The 23,877-nt window shown below is 35.0% G+C and overlaps 1 protein-coding gene across 3 annotated transcripts; it reads left to right on the forward strand.

The window, feature by feature from the left end:
* Positions 1-4,223: 4,223 nt before the first annotated feature.
* Positions 4,224-15,079, forward strand: LOC117633992 (protein RRP6-like 2). Of its 3 annotated transcripts, XM_034367884.1 has the most exons (14): positions 4,224-5,057; positions 6,360-6,515; positions 7,264-7,422; positions 7,509-7,592; positions 7,789-7,868; positions 8,026-8,076; positions 8,749-8,857; positions 10,066-10,148; positions 11,468-11,513; positions 11,882-11,969; positions 12,067-12,236; positions 13,493-13,810; positions 13,905-14,006; positions 14,369-15,079. In XM_034367884.1, exons 1-14 carry the CDS (start codon positions 4,362-4,364, stop codon positions 14,957-14,959), a joined length of 2,733 nt encoding a protein of 910 aa, XP_034223775.1. In that variant the 5' UTR covers positions 4,224-4,361; the 3' UTR covers positions 14,960-15,079. The 3 variants fall into 3 exon arrangements, with proteins under 3 accessions (XP_034223775.1, XP_034223776.1, XP_034223777.1); XM_034367885.1 differs by lacking the exon at positions 11,468-11,513 and having other exon boundaries at positions 4,298-5,057; positions 12,075-12,236; XM_034367886.1 differs by lacking the exons at positions 11,468-11,513; positions 12,067-12,236 and having other exon boundaries at positions 4,298-5,057.
* Positions 15,080-23,877: the final 8,798 nt, after the last annotated feature.

Below are 23,877 nucleotides of genomic sequence, written 5' to 3' on the forward strand. Positions count from 1 at the left end.
CGGGTCCTTCAAATCCCCTCACCACCACCAACACTTGAGTTTGTAACTTTAGTTTGTAACATTGGTGCATTACATTTTCCTTTTAGTTTGTAACTTTAATTAACTTCAAATTGGATTTTTCCTTTGGGTTGTAACTTTAATTCATTTTGCATTGCATTTTCCTTTTGGTTTGTAACTTTAAATGATTTGGAATTGGAGTGCTTGAGAAGTTGAGGTTGTGAATGCTTGAGAAGTTCAACTTTAATTGGAATGCTTGGAATTATAACTTTAATTTTCTTTAGGTTATGAATGCTTGAGAAGTTGAGAAGGTTGTGAATTTATATATGCTTGAGAAGTTGAGGTTGTGAATTTATATTTTTGGGTTAAAGTATGCTTGAACTCAAAAGGCTTCAAAAGAAGCATCAAAACTAGGCCTAAAATGTGGAAGATTGGATTTTTATGACACAAAAAGAACTTGTGGTTTTAAACAGCTAATTCACGGTAACCGACCACTAAAGCGGTCGGTTTGCGGTTTCAAAAATCACCATACCTTAAATAGTTGGTCGGTTTGCGATTTGAGCAAAAATTCGCGGTTACGGAACTGCAACCACCCCTAGTACAAAGTGTGCTTTCTAGATTTATAATGTTTTTCTAACTGCTTTTACCTTTCATTTTCCTTTTGTGTTTATATGTTTGGAAATAATATGATAAGTATGCGACAATTTTAAGTATGTTATAAGGATCATTCAATGAATAGATATAATGACTAAAAATCCAAAGAAAACTTTGTCGTTCGATCAAAATAAGCCTAAATGAAAGTTTAATAATCTTTCTCAATAAAGTCGGTTGATTGGGATAAAATTGTATCCCTTAGAAACCATACATGCACCTTTTGATGCATATGGTTCTATGTGGGTGTCACCGGGTGAATTAATGCTCCCTTTTATGTTAAGTATAAATTTAAATGAGCTAAAGACTAGAGTTTTAATTGCTTGACCATAAAGCATTGTATAACATTGTGTTTCTTTTGTCCTGGTGTCTACAACTTCAAACTGAGTTAATAAAGAGTTCACAAAGGCAGACAAAAAGAAGGGACATCTCTAAATTTCTGCCACCAGAAGATCAAATCCCTTTGATATATTCAGAGATATTGTTTCTACTCCAAAGAAGGCACCATCTTTCAAGGGATACGCAGGTTATGTTTTCTTAAAAAAGATAAGTAGGAAACAGGGAGTTGTTCAAACTGGAAAATCAAACTAACCATCACAGTTTGAGCTCTCACAGTGGGCAGTTGGAATTAAAGAGGGGTTAGGTTTTCTTTCAAGAAAAACAGGGAAGTGATTGCTTTGGGAAATGACTATTGAAAGCCTATCTGCAAGAATTGATAGAACCCTTTTTTCTTTGCATTTAAAAATGAGAGATCTTTTGAGAAATTTTGCCGCCCATTATTAAAAGAATTAGAAACCCTACTCCAAAACATTTCTTATAAATATAAGAGAGGGTGAACAGAACAAAGGACAATCAATCAAACAACCAAAAATCAGTCGAAAATCAAAAACTCAAAATGATCACTTGATCTCAAAGAACCTTCAACACATACTTAAGCAACCAAAAGCTCATTGAGCCACGAGAAAGAAGCCAGCTACAAATCAGTTTCAGACTTAGAGAAAAGTCATTTAAAACGAAATTTCTCTCGTTGCAAATTTGGTTCAGCAAAATCCAAAACAAGCAGAGCCTGGGTTTTTGCAAATATGAAAACCTCAACAAATTTATGGAGAGCCATGATCAAGCAAAACAGGCATCACAATGCAGTCCCAGCTCAGTAATCCTTGAATCCAACCACTTCTGCTCCCTTCAGACTGAAGAGGCTGCAATTCTGTCTTTTCAAAAAGCCTTCCAAGGCTTGAAATAGATTAAAGCTATGCCAAACTCAAACGTTGGTATCGATTTGTAGCTAAAACTTGACGGTTGAAGTTGCTGACAGTACAAGTCCAGCACAGACATACCCAGTCCAGCCCGGATCAGAAGCTTATGTCCAGACAGAAATGGAATTCCAGCCTTTTTTTGTCTTTCTAGAGTTGATTTTTTACTGTAGAGTTTTGTAAAAATCAGTTCCACTTGAAAACAGTCTATTTTCTCACCATCTATTCTGGCCAGAACTACCAACATTGTACTGTGAAAAATTATGAAGTCCTCACTAGTCTGAGGCAGGAAAAAAACTTACTTGGGAGATATTCATCACCCAAATTCACAATCGTTTGTTTAGAAATCAGTAACTTGTGGCGCAAGTTATCTATTTTTTAAAGAAGTCTGCTTAAGACCAAGCACAAATCAAACACATTTTTTTATTTATGTTTATTTCTATTGTGGAATCAAAGAGTATTCTCTTGTAGGAAGAGATTACAATTAAGAGACACTTTGTGTCGAATGAGACGAACCTAAAAATAATAAAGCCCCTTTACTTAGGTAGCGGTAGTGAAATTATGTTGGGTGGCACATTTTACCTTAACAATGCCTTTATGTTATTTTGAAGGCTTATTTATGGATATGCCCCCTTATGCTTTCAAAATAGTCTTAGATTGCCACATGTTCTTTGAAATGTCTCAATGTACCACCTATACTTTCATTAAGTGTCTCACGTTAGCTATTCCGTCAGATTTGAGAGAAGTTCCGTTAGCTAATGTGCCCCCCACTTCTTTTCAATCTCTTAACAAGGGAGAGGAAGGGTTAGTCATGTTGAGAAAAGGGGGAATTTGGGAGAAGGGTTTAGGGTTGAGGGAATTTCAGATTTGGGATTCTAGAGGTTCATATTTGGGAGAAAAAAGAGGGATTTTGGAGAAAATGGGGAATTTGGTTTGGGGATTTCATATTTGAGAGAAAAGGGGAGTGGAAACAATGACTGAAAATTTGATCTTAAACATTCTCCCAAATCTGAAATCCCCAAATTAAATTCCCTCTTTTCTCTCAAATCCCTCATTTTCTCCAAAATATGAAATTCCCTAAACCCTTCTCCCAAATTCCCCATTTTCTCCTAAATTCCCCAATTTCTCAACCTGACTAACCCTTCCTCTCCCTTGTTAAGAGATTGAAAAGAAGTGGGGCCGCATCAGCTAATGAAACTTCCCTCAAATCTGACGGAACAGCTAACGTGAGACACTTATTGAAAGTATAGGTAGTATATTGAGACATTTCAATGAACAGATGGTAATTTGAGATTATTTTGAAAGCACAGGGGCATATCCATAAATAAGCCTATTTTGAATAAGAAACCCATTGTGGTTATTTTTTTCCTAAGTCATGCTCATATTGAAGTTTTTCATCACCTTTTTATTATGTGAAAACAGAAATTACAAAGCGAAATCTCTAGGACAAGAAAGCCCAAAGAGCTCAAAATAAAAAGAAGAACAGACTGATAAAGGAAGCCCAAGCTCCCAAAAAACTTGCGATGAGAGCCCATGGCCTAGATTGGCTATATCGTCTGCAGTGAAGTTTGTCTCCCTAAACACATACTGGAAGCGAATAAAAGCTGCATAAGAGCTAAGGTGCCAAATATCTTGAATAATTTGTTGGAAACTCCAAGGGGAATTAACTTTTTTGAGGACATTGTCAATAACAAGCTTAGAGTCACCTTCTACCAGAGTTTGACCCCAACCTATATCAATAACAACATCGAGACCATCCCAAAGAGCAACACTTTCAACCACATTTATGGAATTTTAAACAGTGTTATTGGCACCAGCCAGTAACACATGACCACCATTATTCCTAATGAAAAAACCAGTGGTGGTTTGAGAATTAATGATAGACCCATATAAGTTAATTTTAATCCAATTTGTAGGCGGGGTGCCATTTTATCACCATAGGGATATCATTTTTCTTTTTGACCAAGTAGTTATGATGCCAACAATATCTGCAACATGAAAACAACTAGCAGGGTGTGGTTGAGAATCTCGGAACAACAGATTATTCCTAACTTCCCAGATCTGCCAGGAAATGAAAATAACTTTGGACAAGTGAAAGTTGAGTAATGCAAGCCAAAGAGGATAACCAACTTGCTATGTTGAGCTAATCCTTCAACCAAATCTTTCTTCCAAAATTCTATCTCTAAAACTCTTCATTTTCTCTAAATTTATTTCTACCTCACATTTGATCCTTACAAAAACAGAAATTCATAATCAATGCGTGCGTCCAACCCTCAAAAATCTCATGCGTATGTGTCGCAAAAATGAAAATCAAAGTCACACAATCTTCATTGGCACGTGCACCCGGGCGCACGTCACGTGAGATCCTGGTATACTTATAAACAACTGCATATTAACGAAACATTGGTGATCACAAGGGAGGCAATTATCTGTAAATGAAACCCTAGCAAAACCCTAACCATGCCATTGACAACCACCATGAGCGAAGAAGCCATGAAGGTGGACCAACCTCAGCCACCGCGGACCGAAGCCCTCCAAACCCTAACCAAAGGTCCTCTCTCCTCGTCGATATCCAAGCTCTCAGGCTCATCGCGAGGCATACCTTCCAACCAAGACTTCTATTTCTACCGCAACTTCGACGAATTCAAGGTCCCGATCGAACACATCACAGAACAGTCGCAGTTAATGCTCGGCTCCGTTGGCTCTTCGGCGCCTATTTGGGGCAAAAAGATGGCTTTCCCTCAAGACTTGGACGACGCGTACGATTGGCTGGTTAACGTCAACGACGAGGTGCTCGAAAGGTTTGACTCGTCGGTGGACGAGTTCAAGAGGATCAGGAAAGAGGCAGAGGAGCCCAAGCGGCCGATGATTGCGGATTTTGACTCGGAAAATGGGTTTCAATTGGTCTGTGGGAAGAAGAAGAAGGGGCCCAGTGGCTCGGCGAGTGCTAATGGTGATTCGACTCAGGTCTCGAGCGTGAAGGTGGCTACCAAGGACAAGAAGACTGTGGGGACGAAGCCCAAGGTACCGTTTCATATACCGACAATTCGGAGGCCTCAGGAGGAGTTCAACATTTTGGTTAATAATTCAAACCAGCCGTTTGAGCATGTTTGGTTGCAGAGAAGTGAGGACGATCAGCGTTTTCTTCATCCCCTTGTAAGTCATTAATTGATGTTTTTAGTCTGTTCGAACATTATGGTGTTTTCTGTGCTCATGGAGCCAGTGGTGTAGGAATTCTTTATGATTCTTTACTGCAATTAAATTCTTAGAATTGGAAAAGAAACATGATTTGTGTTGGTAGATGTGCCATTACTCAATATGGTTTTGAAAATGGTTACATTTTTTAGAATACATGTCAAATCATTTTGGGGCTATGCTGTCAAAAGATGGGTCTTTAGAGAAAGATGTATTTTTGACAATGTGGGAAGCTATATACTAATGGGGTGCCCTGCACCAAGTTTATCATGTTATGTTCCCTTCCCTTAATGTTTAAACTCATGAGGGAGGATGGATGGAGTGTTGGGAACTTTATGCAGGCTTTACCAATATAAATTTGAGTTACAAATATTTCCGACATTTCTCTATCCTAAGGGGTTTTCCAAAGGCATGGCTGGTCTAAAAACGATAACTGAGTGAAAAATTTGGAATTTACCACTTTCCATCTATAAAATATCCTTTATTTATTATTTACATGGCACTGCTTGAGGCAAGACCTCTGGGCCTGCCATTTATTTCATTTTCTAGAGTGTGTTCTCCATCTTCTTCAGTCTTACACACCATTACAAGCATCTTTTAAATCAAGACAAAAATCTTTTATGTGTCCGTAGAGGAGTGTATAAACACATTTATTCAACCAAATAGTATTCCTTCTATAATTACTCAAGACCACCAGTTGTAGACCCATGACTTAGCTAAGAAAGCTCATGTACCCTTTTTTGTTACAAACACAAATGTACATTAGCTAACAGATGGCGAAACAAATCTGGCCTGAATAAAAAACACCTGGAAAGCCAATAGCTGTCTGTATGGAAAGGAGTATACAATGATAATTTTTGAAGCTCTTAGTTTGTTATTTAGTTAGGTTTGTTATTGCAAAATGGCAAAAGAAGCATTGAGTTGCACACTTGATGCTAGTTTGTCCGTTCTTTTTGTTAACTTTTATTCTAGTTTTACTACATGGATATCTTCTTCTGACCATGGATTTGTTGAGCATTATTAAATTTATCTGTTCTTATTGACATAGTTGTATGGAATAGTGTGTTTCAAGGTTTTTGTGATTTGACGTATTAATCTGAACTACTTTTTTGGTTGCATGAAGTGATAGATTTTATATTTTATTTATGCTCATTGGATAATGAAACTTTATCTTTACCTTGCATAATTAGGTATGCTTGCTAAAATTAAAATACCTGTTTTTCCCTTTTATCTTCTAATTTTTGTTTTCTTGAACGAATAAAGGATAAGCTTTCTGTTCTGGATTTTGTTGACACTGACGTTGGGGATGTTGAGCCTGTAAAACCACCCTCATTAGAGTCTATGCCATTCAAGCTTGTGGAGGAGGTCAAAGATCTGAAAGAGCTGGCAGCTAAGCTGCGTGGTGTTAATGAATTTGCGGTAAAATTGGACAGCAAGGATTTAATTTTTGTTGTCAGTCGATCTGAATTTCATGGTCATTTACACTATATTAGTTTTGTCATCATTGCTGGATTGTATATCAAAGTCATTAATGTTTGGGGAAGTTTGTTGCACTTGCAGTTACCGTGATAATCATGAGTTTTTTTAAGGTTAGGAAGTATGATTATATTCATAGGCACTAGCATACAAATTATACTTGCAACAGCAATACTATCTCAAAATCTGGGGGTGTGATGTGACAAAGTTGAAAAATGAAGGTCCATTTTGAGAATCACCCCAAACCTCGATGGTACAAAATGTAGTTAGCCCTTTTTTGTGTCCACATGCAATTTGGAAAGTTGTAAAGACCAAAGATCTGAATGTAATAACTATTTGTTTCTTTCCATTCAACTTATATTTATTTATTTATTTTATATGTATTGTTAGGGACTTTTTTTCCCATAAAAGTTTGCTCTTTAATAACATAAGATATATGTGCACATACATATTCTTTGGCTGTTCTTTAAGTTTTGCATGAAGTTACTTTCGTTTAGCCTTTTCCCTTCGATCTCTGTAATATTGCTTCTAAGGTGTGTGACAAAACTGAGTTTTCACAATGTATTCACTGGTACCTGCCATGAAATTGCTTAAGTTGGCATCTCAATATTGTGGTTACTTCATTTACCTTAGACATTTCAATGTGGCATTCATTTCCATGCATTTTAAACCTCTATCCTTTGCTGTTTAGGTTGATTTGGAACACAATCAATATCGATCCTTTCAAGGAATGACTTGCTTGATGCAAATTTCTACTAGAACTGAAGATTTTATAGTAGATACTTTGAAGCTTAGAATTCATGTTGGTCCATATCTTAGGGAAGTTTTCAAGGACCCTGCCAAGAGAAAGGTTTGTATCATGCTCATATGCATTTCTCAGTTTGTAACGTATCAGCTAATTTTTTTTTTTTTCTGATAAAAATTATAATTCATTAGGTGATGCATGGAGCAGATCGAGATATCATGTGGCTCCAACGTGATTTTGGCATTTATATCTGCAATTTGTTTGATACTGGCCAGGTGATTTACTTTGAAACCACTGAACAAATGGATTCACTTATCATGTAAAGGAATACTTATTTCTGTTTCCTTAATTTGGAAAAAGTATCATAGCTGTACTATTTGTTTCTATAATTTTAGCCCCTTTACTCAAAATGTATTTCAATCTTCATAATGTGCTGCTAACCAAGGACAATGGGGTCGTCTTAATCTTCAGGCCTCAAGGGTATTGAAAATGGAGAGAAATAGTTTGGAATATCTTTTACATCAGTTATGTGGTGTTACTGCTAACAAAGAGTAAGTGTTTTATTTTTACTTTAATTTCTTCAATCTTCTAAGTGTTCTAAATACTTGTTATTATTTATATTTTCAAAAAATTTGCTTGTTGCTGCTTTGACTGTCACCTATTTGTCCAGCTCATATTTTTCAAGCTTGACTGGTGAACTCTTTGCAGATACCAGAATGCAGATTGGAGATTACGCCCTCTTCCTGAGGAGATGGTCAGGTAAAAATGTGGATTATGGCATATGTTTACTGGGTAATATAGCTAGTATTAGTTAGTCGATTATATATTACAAGTCCGTAAATCATTGTTCTCTCAATTTTGTTCAATGCAACTTTAACTTTCTGCCTTTATATATGAGAGTGATTTGAAACTGAAAAATCCAAAATCTAGTTAGTTGGTTTCTTCCTAATATCATTTTAATATACTTTGCTTCTTGTTTGATGTTAAAATGTTTGTCCCAGTTACGACTGATTGATTGTTAAGGATAATATGGCTTGTGGATAGCAGTTAGTTTTATGATTAAGATTGCCTCCAAATTGAAAAAATTGGATTGGACAACTTATTACATGAAGTCTGCATGGACGTTCCGACCAATAAAAACCCTAATGAACCTAAAAAAAGAATACAGGCCCAGCAGAAATGACTTGTTTTTTTAGACCCCGTTATAAGATCTATCCATATACGTTAAGGTCCTCAACTCATACTATAACAAGATCCCTCTTTAGAAATTTTAAATTTCTTTTATTCTTATGTATTTATTTTTCTCTTTTTGGTGGTTCATATTCTAGTTATTTAAGATGTTGCATTCTTGTGACCATTCTTTTTAGATTACTTTGAGGTGATGAAGTTTAAGCTCCCCAATTGCCTAAAGCAGTTTTGTTATCTTGACAGATATGCCAGAGAAGATACACACTATCTGTTGCACATGTATGATTTAATGAGAACAATGTTATGTTTGATGCCAAAGGAATCAGAAAACTTGGACACTCCTTTAGTAGAGGTATAGTACATATGAGGATCCCATGCTTCTCTCTACTCTCCTGGAATTATATGTTTTTAATCTTTTGTGTTATGCACATTCTTAATGCTTTTATGTATTGTAAACTTTTGTAGCTAACTGCTAGTTTTGATTTATGGCTTATGGATGAGTATACTTTTAATTTCCATTAGAGTGCTCATTGTTCCTGCAAGACTGTGACTTGTTCCCAAGTCATTGTTTTGCTTTTATATGAGTGCAATTTCATTATGTAATTTGCATACTTTTGGTGGTTAATGCAATGTTCCTTGTTGTTTCATTTCTAGCATTGAAGTTGACCATATGGGATGTTGAAATTCTATTTTTATTCCTTTTTCTGAATGCTTGTTGGATCTGGTCAAATTTGATTTAATTAGTCTTTGCGTAGAAGTTTATGAGCTCTGTGAAAATGCTCATGAAATGCATCAGGGATGTCTCACCAAAGATTAACAAGTAATCAAGAAAGCCTCCCTGTTAATTAATTGTTCATTCCAATCTATTTGTTGAGGAGGTGATTTATGGCATCATGTAATTTTTGGTAATTTGTGGTTGTGTGAAGGTTGAAATATTCTGCTAGATGTTGTCTTTGGTTGTTGTAGCACTCTGTTATCTTTCATTGTAGTTACGAACGATCTAAAGTCTAAGGGAAAGATAGCAGAGGGTTATTTTTGAAGCGTCTTTTGGGTCCATCTAGTGGAGCTATTAAAATTTTTGTATTGTTTTAATCAAGTGTTATTAGTTTGGAATAATTTTTCTGCAGGTGTGGTTATTTTTTTTTCTCTGTAGCTGATTTGGTCTTAGGCCTCAGCCAATTGGCTTCTTGTTCTGATGATGGAATGGCATATTTGTTTCTTTTTAAAAGGAAATTTGTTTGATCTTTTAAGATTAAAAAATGGGGTTCTTAGTGCTTTTTCTAGTCCCTTGTGCGAAAAAAAGTATGTTAAAATTGAGTTGTTTATAACATATGCAGATGGATGATTGTTCGAGTTGGTGTTTTTATTATTTGTGTAGGTAACCCTTCTCGTATGATTTGAGCTGAGTATTCTTTCATATGAAGTAAATATGTCTTCATGGTAAATTAGTTGATACAGCTTAGAAAATGGTTCTTTAAATTACATTCTCTTGTATATATTTACGTTGTTTTCCATTTATTAATTTTATTGAAGACCCTTTAAAAAAAAATTTCCTGACAGGTTTACAAGCGGAGTTCTGATATATGCATGCATCTGTATGAGAAAGAGCTTTTGACAGAAAATTCCTATCTCCATATATATGGGTATGTTTCTCTATTTCAGGTTAAAAGGCTAGCATACTGTGTACCTTATTTATTTTCTTTGTTTCTCTCTTCTTTTCTTCTCTCTTTGTTTTGTTTTGTTTTTTTTTTTTTGGGGTTTTGTCTTGGATGGTAGATCACCTGTGAATTCCCTCCTCTCCTTTCATTTTCTTCTGGGATGGTAGATCACCTCTGAATTCCAGAGAGTTTACATCTTTTCCAGTTGCCATTGCCCAAACCCACCACCACCCTATCCCCTGGATCCCATTATCAAACGTTCAAAACTGGGGTAAACCAATAAAGCCCAAGTCGCTGTCTCTTCCTCATCCCCATTACAATTTTTTAATCCAAACAGATCAAAAATACCTAAACTAGAAACAGAAATCTTGTTGCTTAACATCCAACATCAAGTTGTGTGGTACCACCTTCAAAAATTAAACCTTTACCAATCCAGTTAACAAAACCATCTGTAAAACGCCAAAACAATGTAATATGTTATGTGCGTCCTCTTCAGGTCCACAACTCGGACCTAAACTCCCATACAGTGAAAAAAATTTCAATCAAATTAATTGATTACCATTAAGTGGTTGAGGTTTTTGCGAGAAAATTGAACCTTTAGACCAGATTGAAACTAAAAACCTACTAGAGATTAATATGTGTGAGTAGATGATTACTGGTTCTGTCAGGGAGGGAGGTTTGCTGTTCTAACTCCAGCAGGAGTGCCCTATGGGTCTTGAGCCTTCAAGTAAAATTGGTGACATGACCTTTATCCAACTACGTGTGGTAATTGGGGGAGTATAATATATGAAAATGACAGGAGTCCGGTTCTTTTATATTAGGGAGCTTATTTGAGGGACACCTTTATGGGGCCCACTTCGGGTTGTACTTCAATGATCCAAACCGTCTAGTTTTTAGGTCTTCTCTCAAAGATCATCGCTGCTAAACTTACTCAGACTCAATACCATTTAACCACTCAATTACTTGGTTGTAATTTTAATGTTTTCTTGAAACACCGAATTCTTCTATTTTTTGGTCACAACTAAGATGTTTTCTTGGTTTCCAGTTTGTCTAATTTTTTTTTTCAAGGATGATCTTTAAATGAAGATTTGATTTTGGATCCTTGAAGTATAAACCTGTAGGGGACCTCACAGGGTTATTTAATGCCCTTGGTTAACCAAAATGTTCGACAGAAGAATTTTATTTGAAAGGCTAAAATAATAAAAAAGGAAAAAAAAAATGTCACATGGGGGAGGGTGCCAACTGGCTAGGATAAATTATAATATATTATAATGACAGATATATTCTTTTCTGTTTTGATCCAGGTTGCAAGGTGCTGGTTTCAATGCTCAGCAGCTTGCAATTGTTTCCGTAAGTTGCCTTCTTATTTTCTTCTTTGTATCATCCAAATTTTAACATTGGTTGATTCACTTAAACTGTAAAACACTGAAGATATCCCCTCTGCTATTCCAATACGATTTTCATTGTGTAGTACCCTGATCCATTTATCGTTAATGATTTTTCATGTAGGAAGACTAGTTTAAATGTTAAAATGATTGCATGAAGGAAATTGTTAAATGCTTTGTCACAGTCATAAGCATATAATCTGTTGTTTCCTTATTGAGTAATGTCTTCTATATTTTACAAGAGGCACTTATATTCTTTAGTAATGTGTAAATGTGTAATATTAATGGTTATATGCTACTTATTCTAGATGTACTTTAAAAATGATTTTTCAGGGTCTTTGTGAGTGGCGGGATGTTGTTGCTCGTGCAGAGGATGAAAGTACTGGCTATATATTACCAAACAAAACTCTTCTTGAAATTGGTAATGGGAAACTTGTACAAGTTACATCTCAATATTTCTCTATTTTTTCAACATGTTTAAACAGTAGACATTCAACTTATTTATTTATTGGTAATAGCTAAACAGATGCCTGTCACCACTAGCAAGTTAAAGCGATTGGTGAAATCAAAGCACCCGTACGTTGAGCGCAATCTTGCTTCTGTGGTTAGCATCATTGGGCATTCTATGCAAAATGCTGCTTTTTTTGAGCCTGCGGTCGAACATCTGAAATTGGGACATGCGGGTATGGTAAGGCCTTATGTTTAGTAGTCTGATGATCACGGTGACTGGGCATTGTTGTTTGCTTTTCTCTATTAGGCTTGCATTCATTGGTGACCTGTATATTTTTGGATCATAGGACAAGCCATCCCTCCTATGGGGTGAGATGGCTAAAAAATTATGACTATTGCAGATATTGGATTGCATTGACTATGTTATCATGATGACTACGTTTTTTAGGAAAGATTGGTGGGGGAGGAAGAAAAGTTTGTAAGGAATTCAGCTGCAAAGTTAATAACTGAAGCACTTTAAAGTCATTAAATATACTTTACCAATTGATTAGCTATAAATTATGCTTTGTTAAATATTTCATGCCAAATTCCTTGTGCTGAACTGTTGAATCTGATTAGAACTGTGGAATTAAACTCTGCATTTTGATAAATTTTATTAGGAAAAAAAAAAACATTTGTATTCCATTGTCAGTTATAATGTGCATTGGTTTTTTCCAATTTACCTTTGATGTCATGGGGTTACCAATTTGTGGCATTCCATGAAAAGAAATGAATGTTTACAAAGATATACTGGCTCTATGGGTCCTGTGCAATTCAGGTTGCTAAGTGCTGCAAAATACATAACCTCCTCTCGTCTGATATGCAGTCTACTTTGGTTGAGAATATCTATTTGTTTTTATTGTTGCTCTTTGGTTTTACCTGAGCACTCAATTTGTGAATCCCTTAGGCCATCCATTATATGAACAGGTGAAAATGTATATTTTTTTTCCATCCACATTATGTTTCAACCAAGAAAAAAACATCCTTAATATGCATTTTTGTTTGTCTAGAAGTCTTGCTATCCTTATCTTTCCTACTTGAGTACTATCAAGAAGAGTTTTTTTTTTTCGTGCTTATATTTTAAATTATTTTAAGGGCTCGTTTGGGACTTAGGAAGCACTCCTGCTCTTAAGCGCATCTAGTAAAACTACTTTTATTAAAGATATTGAAATCTTCATTAGAAATCCAATTGCTTCCTGAAGAAGCAAATAGCAAGTGCTTCTCCAAAAAGCGCTTCTATGAGCTAGAAGTGCTTCTAAACTTTTCTGTCAAACGCTGTCAAAAGCGCGTTTGGTTGTCATAAAGCACTTTTAGCCCTTCCAGAAGCATTCCCAAACAGACCCTTAAATTGAAATCCATATTTTATTGGGACTTGGAATATGATAGAGAATCTTCTTCAGATGTTTGGGATCACTATAATTTCAGTTCTTTTGGTAACAGTAGGCCTGTTTGCAGGCAACTGAAGAGAATATATTGGCAAATGAAGGATCTGAAGCCGTCTTACCTGATGAGTCTGGCAGCAATTCAATTAAAGGTGATATATCTGCAGCTTCACCTGCTTCTCCGCCACATAAAATGGAGGATACTGAACTTGGATGTGGTGCCTCGGAACTTGTAAGAGGTGGACAAGAAAGCTCTCTTGAGCATCCTGGTGAAAATAGGAAAGGAAAGATTGAATGTGGTAGCAACGCTTCTGTGCTTCCTAGACAGAATATTGTTCCGTGGCAAAGCAGAGAAGCAAGCAGCAATGCCTGTTTATTAGATTCAACAAAGGTTTTAAAACCGTTGGCTTTCTTTGAAATTTTATATTCTTTGTTTCTTGCTCATAAAGCTTTAGTCTTAAAATGATTGTCCATTTCTGTTGTAGGTTACTGGAGTAAGTGTTCAGGTGCAAAAGAAGCCTAGCTGTGCCTTTAGTTCCCTGTTGGGGAGTGGAGTTCCAAAAAGAAAGTTTGATGCTGATAGAAAGGTTAGTAAGAATGCTGTAATCAATTTTTCCTGAAATGGCATAGACCATCTTTGTCGATTCTTTTATTGTTTGCAATGGCAGCTAGACTTGAACCTTGCACATTGCAACTCTCAAGTCAAATTGAAAGATTGCATCTTGAAATGCTTTCTTATATAGCTTAGTATTTCCAACTGGAAATGCTTTCTTATATAGCTTAGTTCTCCTACTTTAGACAAGACACTTAAGTGACCCCCTTTTTTTAAACATAAACTGTAATTGAATAATATATTATTGGTGAAATTTTGTATTTTTACGTGTTTCTTGTATTCTTCTTTAGTAACCTGTACTTTGCTAACTCTTTTGCTACATGATTTTCTTTATAGAACAAGGAAGACAAGTTGGAGCAAATTAGGTCGTCAATGAACTTTCCTTTCCACTCATTTACGGGAAGCAGTGAGCAATCAAAGCCAATCATCGAAGCACCAGCTACAAGTTCCGAAATTCCCCAATCTGAAGGGCCTCTCACTGCATCACCTGAGAGGTCTAATTTAGATGATATCATAACACTGGAAAATGATTCAGATGTGGGTAAACCAATAAATGATTCAGTGGCATCTGCTTTGGAGAGGAATGGAGAAGATGAACCTATGTCTCTCTCTGATTTGTCCTCAAGCTTCCAAAAATGTTTTCAGTCACGTAAGCAAAACAAGAAACCCAGAGAAGTGGAGAAATCCCAAGAATCTGGTGGTTTGCAGGTGAAGCCTTTTGACTATGAAGCAGCAAAGAGAGGGGTCATTTTTGGTGCTAAGCCAGTTAAAGAAGCTGGGGAAGGTGTAAGGAGCCTGAATTCAGGAGGGAAGAAAAAATCTTTAGGCGGTATAGTCTCAAATGATGATGGGTCAAAAGAACTAGCACAAGGTAGACGACGACAAGCTTTTCCAGCAAGTGGAAATAGAAGTGCAACGTTTCGTTAAGTTTCAGGCATAGATTTGTTCTGTATTACACAAGTGACAGAATGTTTTAAGTTGTCAAAAGAAAGGGAATGAAATTGAAAGAAGTAAAAGAAAATTATAAGCGTCTTTAAAGAGCTTCAATTTTCAGAATGGTGAGAACGGGGTTAATTGGAGGTTATTATGTGAAGCTGCCTAAAATTGACCGTAAAATATTCAACTCTCCAAATTAAGAAATTAATATTTTTAGGTTTCATCTAATTCTAATCTGCGTAAAACACAGGTTAAATTAAGTTATGCCACGCCCAAACGTTTATTCTGCGTTACTATAATTCTAGCCCATAAGAATGATTAGAGGATAAGTTAGTTCACTATAATTGTAGAACCCCAAAAAAGGCAAAAGTCCGAACCTTTTGCAACTGCCGGAGTCCAATTACAGTATCAAGCGGTATTACTACTCGTGAAGAGCATGAAACTTTACCCCACGCACATTGAAACTCTTTCTCCAATAACATACCAAAATAAGCTCCAATATCAGACTCAGGCACATCTATGGAGTGCAATCTTGAACTGTCTATTGCAGAAGCCACAACACCAACAGTGCATTCAGATGTTTAAAATATTACCATACTTAAATATACAGAGGCCAGAAAATTCCATGTTAAGCCACAATGTGGAACTAGAAAACCTATGATGCATGCAAGGTTGAAAAAATGATAGTCAAAATCTACGGAATATTGGTGGAAATATCTATATAAATCATGAGAATCATGGAAATTTTGAAGTAAAACTTTCAGGAAACGTGGAACTATTCAATAATGCACCTATTAAATATGGTATTTAATAGGTGCATTATTGATGGAGGAGATATCAAACTTGTTGAGGCCGCTGGAGGAGGTGAGATTATTTCCATACAAAGAAGATGCAAGAAGATGGTCCTTAGAGCCTTCAGGGAAATTTTCTTGTAAATCCTACTTAAATCGATTGAGAAACATACCAGGTAGTCCACCGTTTCTCCCTTAAAGTCTGATTTGGAAATCCAAGGTTCCTCCCAAGATTAAGGTTTTGGCTTAGTTGGTGGTACAAGGGATATTAGCTTTTGGTAGGAATAGGAAGTCCGAAACAAGTGAAAGAGACAGAGACAGAGAGAGAAATCCGCTTTAAATTCCAACAAAATTCACCAAACTCTATTACTCTATGTATGTCTTTCAAAGTCGATGACATTTTGAATACATGGCGTCTTTAATAATTTGGTTTGAATATGCCCAAATTTGTATGAAGGAATTAAAAATTATATAGAATTCTAAAATAACGGAATTTAGATTTTCAGTAATTGAAGATTTCAGTGTTTGGATTTATGTATGTCGAATTTTGTAAATGCCAAAACTTGTAAATGACATTATGGAAATTGTGAAATGACGCATATTTTGATGGAAATTAAACTTAGAAATTTGATGCCCTAATTTTCACGATTTTTCCAAGCGTTATTTAATAAATTTCGTGCTTAAGTTTCTCCTCTTAAATTCTTGACTTTTAGCTAAATTCCGAGTTATTTTCCCTCATCTAAACGGAGGGTGAATGTTTGAATTAAATACATCGGAACTATACTACTTTAAAATCCTGAAAATACCCTTGAATTTTTAAAGTAATTTAGAATCCCTTAAAAAGTTCAAATTGAATACATAAATTTAGGGGGATGTATTCAATTAGGATTCTAGAATGTTTAAAAAGATTTTGTTTAAGTGCCAGATTTCATAGAACTTGATGGAACTTTAGATTTCATATAGACTTTCAGAAGACTTCTATATAATTTTTTAATAAACTTTCTTAAGATTTGTGTGGCTTTTATTCTAGACTTCTATAATTTCTTTAACATATTTTTTTAAAAACGAATGCTAACTTCAACATCCTCACCCAGATGAAGCACTACATCATGCAGCAAGCTAGTTCATAGCATATATGTTGAGATGAGAAAATTTCTGCACTAATGTTGAGATGTTCTGATACTCGATTTGTACCAAGATTACAACTCTAAGCAGATGGAACTACATGATTTGTACCAAGATTGCAATGATGTTAGTTGAACAACATGAAATAAAAAGCCAAATTCATAACACCTTTTCCTTGAACAACATGAAATAAATTATTTTTTTTAAAAAAATTATGTTTAACGAAAATAAAATTCATAAGAAATTCACAAGAAATATAGTGACAAATGTATTACAAATTTGAAAGAAAAGTTTAAGGAAAATCTTTAATTTTCATTAATTAACCTCGATTCTCATTGCTGTCATTGTGTCCAGCATCTCTCAACATATCCAAAGCTATACCAACTCTTCATTCATTAGAATTCTGTCGTCGTTGTTTTTGTGTTTGGAAAACTAGTTCAGGATCCCCTTCATTAACCGGTAACGATGAAGATGAAGAAGATTCATTTCAATAGGAAATTCGTCAGATCTACACTCTTTTCAAAGAAAGTTGTGTAGTCCTACACAAACTAACACTATCTCTGTTTGTGTCGTATATGGGAGTGGAGGTGCGTACTTGAAAATTGTAAATCGTGACTTAAATATACCAAATATCCTCTCAATGACATTCCTCAAGGACGAATGACGAAGATTGAACAACTCAACTTCATTTGCAGGTGCACGACCTTGACCACCAAACTCTTGGAGATGATATCGAACACCTCGAAATGAAGCCAAAAATTGGCGTCGATTTGGAAATCCACAATCCACTAAGAAAAATGTACCTGATAATAGATTACACATATGTTAGTATCCAATGTACGACCTAATGTAAACTATAAATGAAAAAAATTAAAATTAAAAAATACATTGTAGCACTTTAAGTCCATTCCTCCTTGTTAAAGCATCATGTAGTACTCTCGAATCATGAGCTGAGCCCTCCCACCCATTAAGAAAATATATGAATTCCAAATCAAAGTTACAAGCCGCTAATACATTTTGTGATATCGTACCATGACGAATACAATAGCTGCTTACGTCGCGTCCTGTTACCATTGCTGGAATATGTGTGCCGTCAGTAGCTCCGATGCAATCCTGAAATAAACCCAAAAGTTTAAAAGATATTATTAAACATAAACAAATTGAATAAAACAAGTTGCACCAGACAACACATTTACCTTAAAGTATAGGTAAAACCTTGTACTTTCCCTTATTTTAGTTGGTACCGCGGATCCAGGTTTGGCTAGCATCTCCGGTGCTATTGTGTTCAAGGCCTTTAAAACTTTGTTAAAATTTTTACTAGCAGTGAAGTGCGATCGGCCAAATGTATCATGTACTAGACAATATCTATTTTTTTGACCCACAATAAGCAAAAAGGTCGCAACCATTTCTTCTACACAAATGAATCTTGTATCTTGTGTGAGTGTTTTTTTCTCTAATAAGACTGAATAACTTTTGAAACACATCAAGATACATTCTATACCTTTCTCGGAAATGCTCTGAATCGTCATTCAATACATGATGTATATAATTATATCCTTTCATAGTAATTGGTCACCGGGTTAATGGACGTTCAATATTTTCACTATGCATGATAATCTCATTCAATGCATGAGCTACTGCTTGAATTGACATTAATAAATTCCAAATTGTTTCACAAATTTCTTCGTCCTCCTCTATTTCTTGCCTCTCAATTTCTTCTACCTCCATATATATATTGATACCGCCTAAATAAAATGATAAACAAATTAAAAACACAATTAATAATAAAGTCACATATGCACTGGAGCTACAATATTTAAATTGCAAGTCACACATTTGCACTGGAGCTAATAAAAAATTGCGAGTAATAATAAATTGCACTGGAGCTAATAACAAATTGCAATTAATAATAAATTCCAGATTTCCAAAGGAAATAAACGATTCAGAAAAGCAAAACAAATTGATGAATTCATCATCAACTATTTAATAACCAATAGAGTATTTAAACATAAACAACAATGTTTGATAAACAAAATAAATAGTCCAAATATCCTGATGCATTATCAACCGAAAAACAATCCCAAAAATCAGTCATTCCAAAAAAACCTGTCATTCCCAAAAACTCTCAAAAAAATCACTCATTCCAAATTATAGGATATCCAATTTGAGCGCCCTTTGGGGGACATTTTCAAAAATTGCATCCTTTTTTGTGTTAGTATTCAACAAAGAAAGTGCTTTATAACAAGCACGTTCATCCAAATTTGGAGTATCCTTAATAGCACCCCCCATATAACTCTGCTGCTCTCTCTCTTTTCCCTTTTTTGGTTGTTTATTATTATTGTTAGTCTGTGAGCTTGTGGAAAATAATATGTGAACTTGAATTTGTAAATTCAAGCCATGTGGATGACTTTTACATATATATAAAATATCTAACTTTTGCATCTATAAATATTATATGACTTTTGCTTTATATGATGTTGTGATGGTTTGGAGCTTGTCTCACCATGTTTGAACAAAGAAAGGAAGAATAAAAGGGTAGAGGTCATGTGGCTAATGGTTTAGCAATTGACAAACAGATATTTTGTTTTTGCAAATTGTGATGGCAATTGCATGTTGTGTTTGCAATTACTTAGTGACGGTTTGGGAATTTACATTAGGGAAGTTGAGCTTTCACATTTGGGAAATGTTCTTAAAATATAGGCAAGTTTTGGAAAATTTAATACCAATTTTTGGCCTTGGAATTATAGTAAAAATAGTTGATAATTAAAATATTATTATTTCAAAGAAAATTTTAAATTTTTTTGTCCCAGTCCGCGCACAAACCAAACACAGGATAGTACTATTTTCGCTGTTCAGTTCCTTAAACTGACGCAGCACTAAACGTAGGTTTGTACTTAATCCAACTTAGACAAAGCTAAGCCAATCTACGATAGTCTCAAAATTTAATCTAGTCCATGACAGTCTGCCATACCAAACGACCCTTAAAATATAAAGCTCACGGTATTGTGGATAGGTACAAAGCACATTGAATTGTAGATTGATGTTGTGGTGAAGATCGAGGTGAGGTGGTGGGGGCTCGTGGGGGTTACGGTGCCAAGGAAATCGACGCAGGGTTAGTTCGGACTGTTAGTGAAGATCATTGAGAGAGAGACGGAGAGGCTCATGGTGGGATGGTAGCGGTTGATCTAGAGAAGAAGAGGGCTTAGAGGCTGGTGGGTTTCCAAATTTTTTATTTTATTAATTATTAATTTATTTTATTTGTAAATTGAACTTAGTAATTTGAGAGAGAGAGAGAGAGAGAGAGAGAGAATGGCTCAAGGTAGTTGGGGTGGTAACTACTCTAGACCCTAGAGAATAAGAGGAGCATAGCTGGATTTCCAAATTTATTTATTTTGCTAATTATTCAAATTTTTTTATTTGCTAATTGAACTTAGTAATTTTTTATTATAAACAATTACAGTTTTAATTAATTTTTAAAATTTTAGTGAATTTTTTAATGGTAATTTAATTTAACGGACAAGATTGTCTAACAAGGTAAAACACAAGGACTAAATCGGTCAAATTAAAAACAAATGAACTAAATAAGCCAAAATGGTAACATATATGGGCTAGTTTGATATTTAAGCCATTTTTTTTATTTAATGAGTAATGCTATTTAGACACACAAGAATCAAGATAGACCACATTAACCGACCACCTTATCCCAGCAACTGATGTGGTCTTGCCATGTCAATTAATGAATACTGCCATGTGGACTCAAACTATTCTTTATTTATTATTTCTCATCAATAATCTTTAAAAACCGAAACAATAAAATTAAAACTAACCCTTGTGTCTTGGGTCTGTACGTAGCCTTGTTGGTTATGAACTCTTCCACACGTCTCCATCAAATCTACTTATTCCTCTCCCAAGGGGAACAAACAAACCCCATTTGAATGAGTCATTCGCCATGGTAGGAGCACTTGAAGCTAGGGGTGGGCATCTCATTCGAATTATTTGCTATCGACGGTTTGGTTTGATTTGGTTAAAAAATTATTTTTTAATTTTAATTATTCCGATCTAATCCGTACCGCCAAGATGTTTGGTTTGGTTAACGGAAACAATATTCCTAATCCGACGGAAACCCGTACCAATCTGATATTTATACTTATTCTATTATTTAAATACAAAACAAAAAACCAAAGATAAATACAATCAGCATTTTTTATCACTCCTTTATCACTGCTGTATCACTTCTTTATCACCATTCTATCACTGCTTTATCACCATTCTATCACTTCTTTATCACCCGGTACTGTAGCACTTTTTGGTCAGAGAGGAATTTATGAATTTCCTATGTTTTCCAGTTTTGACCTTTGTCCTGTTTTTTACTTGTAACTTTCCAACCGTTGATCCAAATTTTATGTTGTTTATATGGTTGGATTCAGCATGAAAAAATAAAGAACTCAACACAGAACAATGTCAAAATCATTTACATAAATGTAGAGAATTCAGTAAATATAACACTCAAATGTTCAAACAACAAACACAAGTGGCTCCTAGTACATCTTGAGTATATATTGAATGATATAGTGACTAAGTTATTTGATTCCATACTTGGATGAATTAGACTATAGAATTTTTATATTTTACAAGGATGATTTGGTGTATTTATTCAAGAACTTATGTTAAGTGAAAGTATATAAATTGTATTTTTATTAGTATGTTTTTATTACGGTACTACAGGCGTACCGAACCAATCCAAACCGAATATTAGGTTAACCGATCCGAAGTCTACCGAAGTCTTTAGTTTGGTTAACGGAAGAGAAAATGGTTTACCGATGTCTTTGGTTTGATTAACAAAAGAGCTTTCTACCGTTCCGAACCGATCTGTACTCAGGCCTACTTGAAGCCAATCTTGGTGGCCTCACAAAGACAACTAGCAATTTCAGGGCCTTCTATTTTCCCAGTATGAATACAAAGACAATTGGAAATGGCAACTCCTTTTGATGGAGGAATGGAGGGCTGGAGACGTGAGGAAGTACTGAAGGAATGAGAGGCTACAGTCTGAGGTAAACTAGGGTTAATTTTAATTTTATTTAATTTTATTGTTTTAGTTTTCAAGATTATTGATTTGTGAAATAAAATTATAATTCACATGTTAGAGTTCATTAATTGACATGGCATGACCATATCAGCTGCCACATAAGGTGGTCAATCTTGTGTGTCTAAATAGCATTACTCTTATTTAATTCAAATCCCACCAAGCATAGTAGTAACCCAAGTCATTTCCTCTTTCGCACTCTTCACCAAATTCATAAAATTGAAATTCCATGCTCATCGAATAGTTGTGGATATGCTGCGATACAACATTTGTACAGTGGCAAAGCCATGTTTCACATTAGAGGGGTCCCTACACAAAATTTTAAAAAATAATTTGAATAGGAGCACTCAAGCACTAACTGGTTAATAAGTTATTACCACGCTAACTATTCGTTTTGGCCCACTTCATAATATCATTTTATATTGATTAGTAATATATACCATAATAATTTTCTTGAATGCCATACTTTAAAAAAAAAAAAGCGATAGAATATTATTAATGAACAAAGAAAAGTACAAAGCAACTATGTGCCGAATATGGGTAAATCTTCTTCAATGACCAAACACAACAACATGTTGAATTGATCTGGAGAGAATCACGCATAACCCAAACAATGACTAAATCCCCGATCTAGCAACCAGAAGCACATGTATTCAAACCTACAATACAAATCCGCCGCGCAATGGCATAAATGGCAAATACGTATCGAAAGACAAAAACAAAAAATAAATAAAAATTCTAAATAGAAAACAAATCACACAAACTCCTAAAGAGTTTCAAAAATTATTAGTTTAAAACAAAACTAAGAGTCATGACCACCGCTCCACATCTTCCGGGCAACCTGAAGAAAATCATAGTGTCATACTGGCTAAACCCATAGTCCAGCACTGGCTAAACCCAAACCCAAAGCAACCAAACATCTTCCCCTCTTTAGAGCTCCAAACTATGTCGAAGGGAGCCAACTCCTTGTGTACGTGGGCCAAAATACGGTGACTATCATGACGACGACATTGTTTCATGGCGACTGCTTGTCACAAAATAAACTAACAATCTTGAGGAAAAATGGAGGGGAGGAGAAAAGAAGGGATAAAAGAGAGGGGATAAGGGAGGGAAGGAGGTCACCAAACCCCAAAGGGGCCCACAACTAAGACTTTTTTCCTTAGGGTTTTCTCAGAGAGTGATAAGTTGACAATTTTTTTACTTTAAAATTGTTGAATACTAATCTTATCATCTACACTATTAAAGACTATAAAGTTAATAATTTATATTCCAACATAGAGAAGAAACACAAAAAAGGTTCGTAAATTCCAACATTAAGGTACCCAACTCATACATGAAAAGAGAATGAGAAAAAAAATGTTGAAATGTAGGAGTTTTTAGTTCAAATATTAGATACTAACCTACATGATTTAAGGGAGCAAAGTAGAAGATAAATTAAGAAATTTTATGGTTAATTTGTAGAAAAAGGAACATAATATATTATTTATTTTACGGTAAACATTGTCACACCCCAACTTCAAGGTCAATACTATATTGAAATATGGCACGTGAATCTGCTAAGCAAGTTGAGGAAATAAATTTCCCCCGTTAAAAAAAAAAATCATAGGAATTTATTGATGCAAATTTTAATTCATAAATATAAGCTTGTTTACACGTAAGTTTAACGTCATTATAGTAAAACAAAGTTCGGTTGCTTTTAGAAAATGCGGAAACAAAATATTTAATCAACTTTTAAATAAATATCTTCCCATCCTCATGAATGCACTTGTTACCTGAAACCACAAATTTGTATAATATCATGAGTCAAAGTGACCTAGTAAGTACATGTAACCAATATACAACATGCATCATAAAATAATCATCATGATTAAAACCAAGGCAATTATCATAATATTGTATAGATTGCCTGT

This window comes from Prunus dulcis, chromosome 7, assembly GCF_902201215.1.
Source record: "Prunus dulcis chromosome 7, ALMONDv2, whole genome shotgun sequence".
NCBI classification, from domain to species: Eukaryota; Viridiplantae; Streptophyta; class Magnoliopsida; order Rosales; family Rosaceae; genus Prunus; species Prunus dulcis.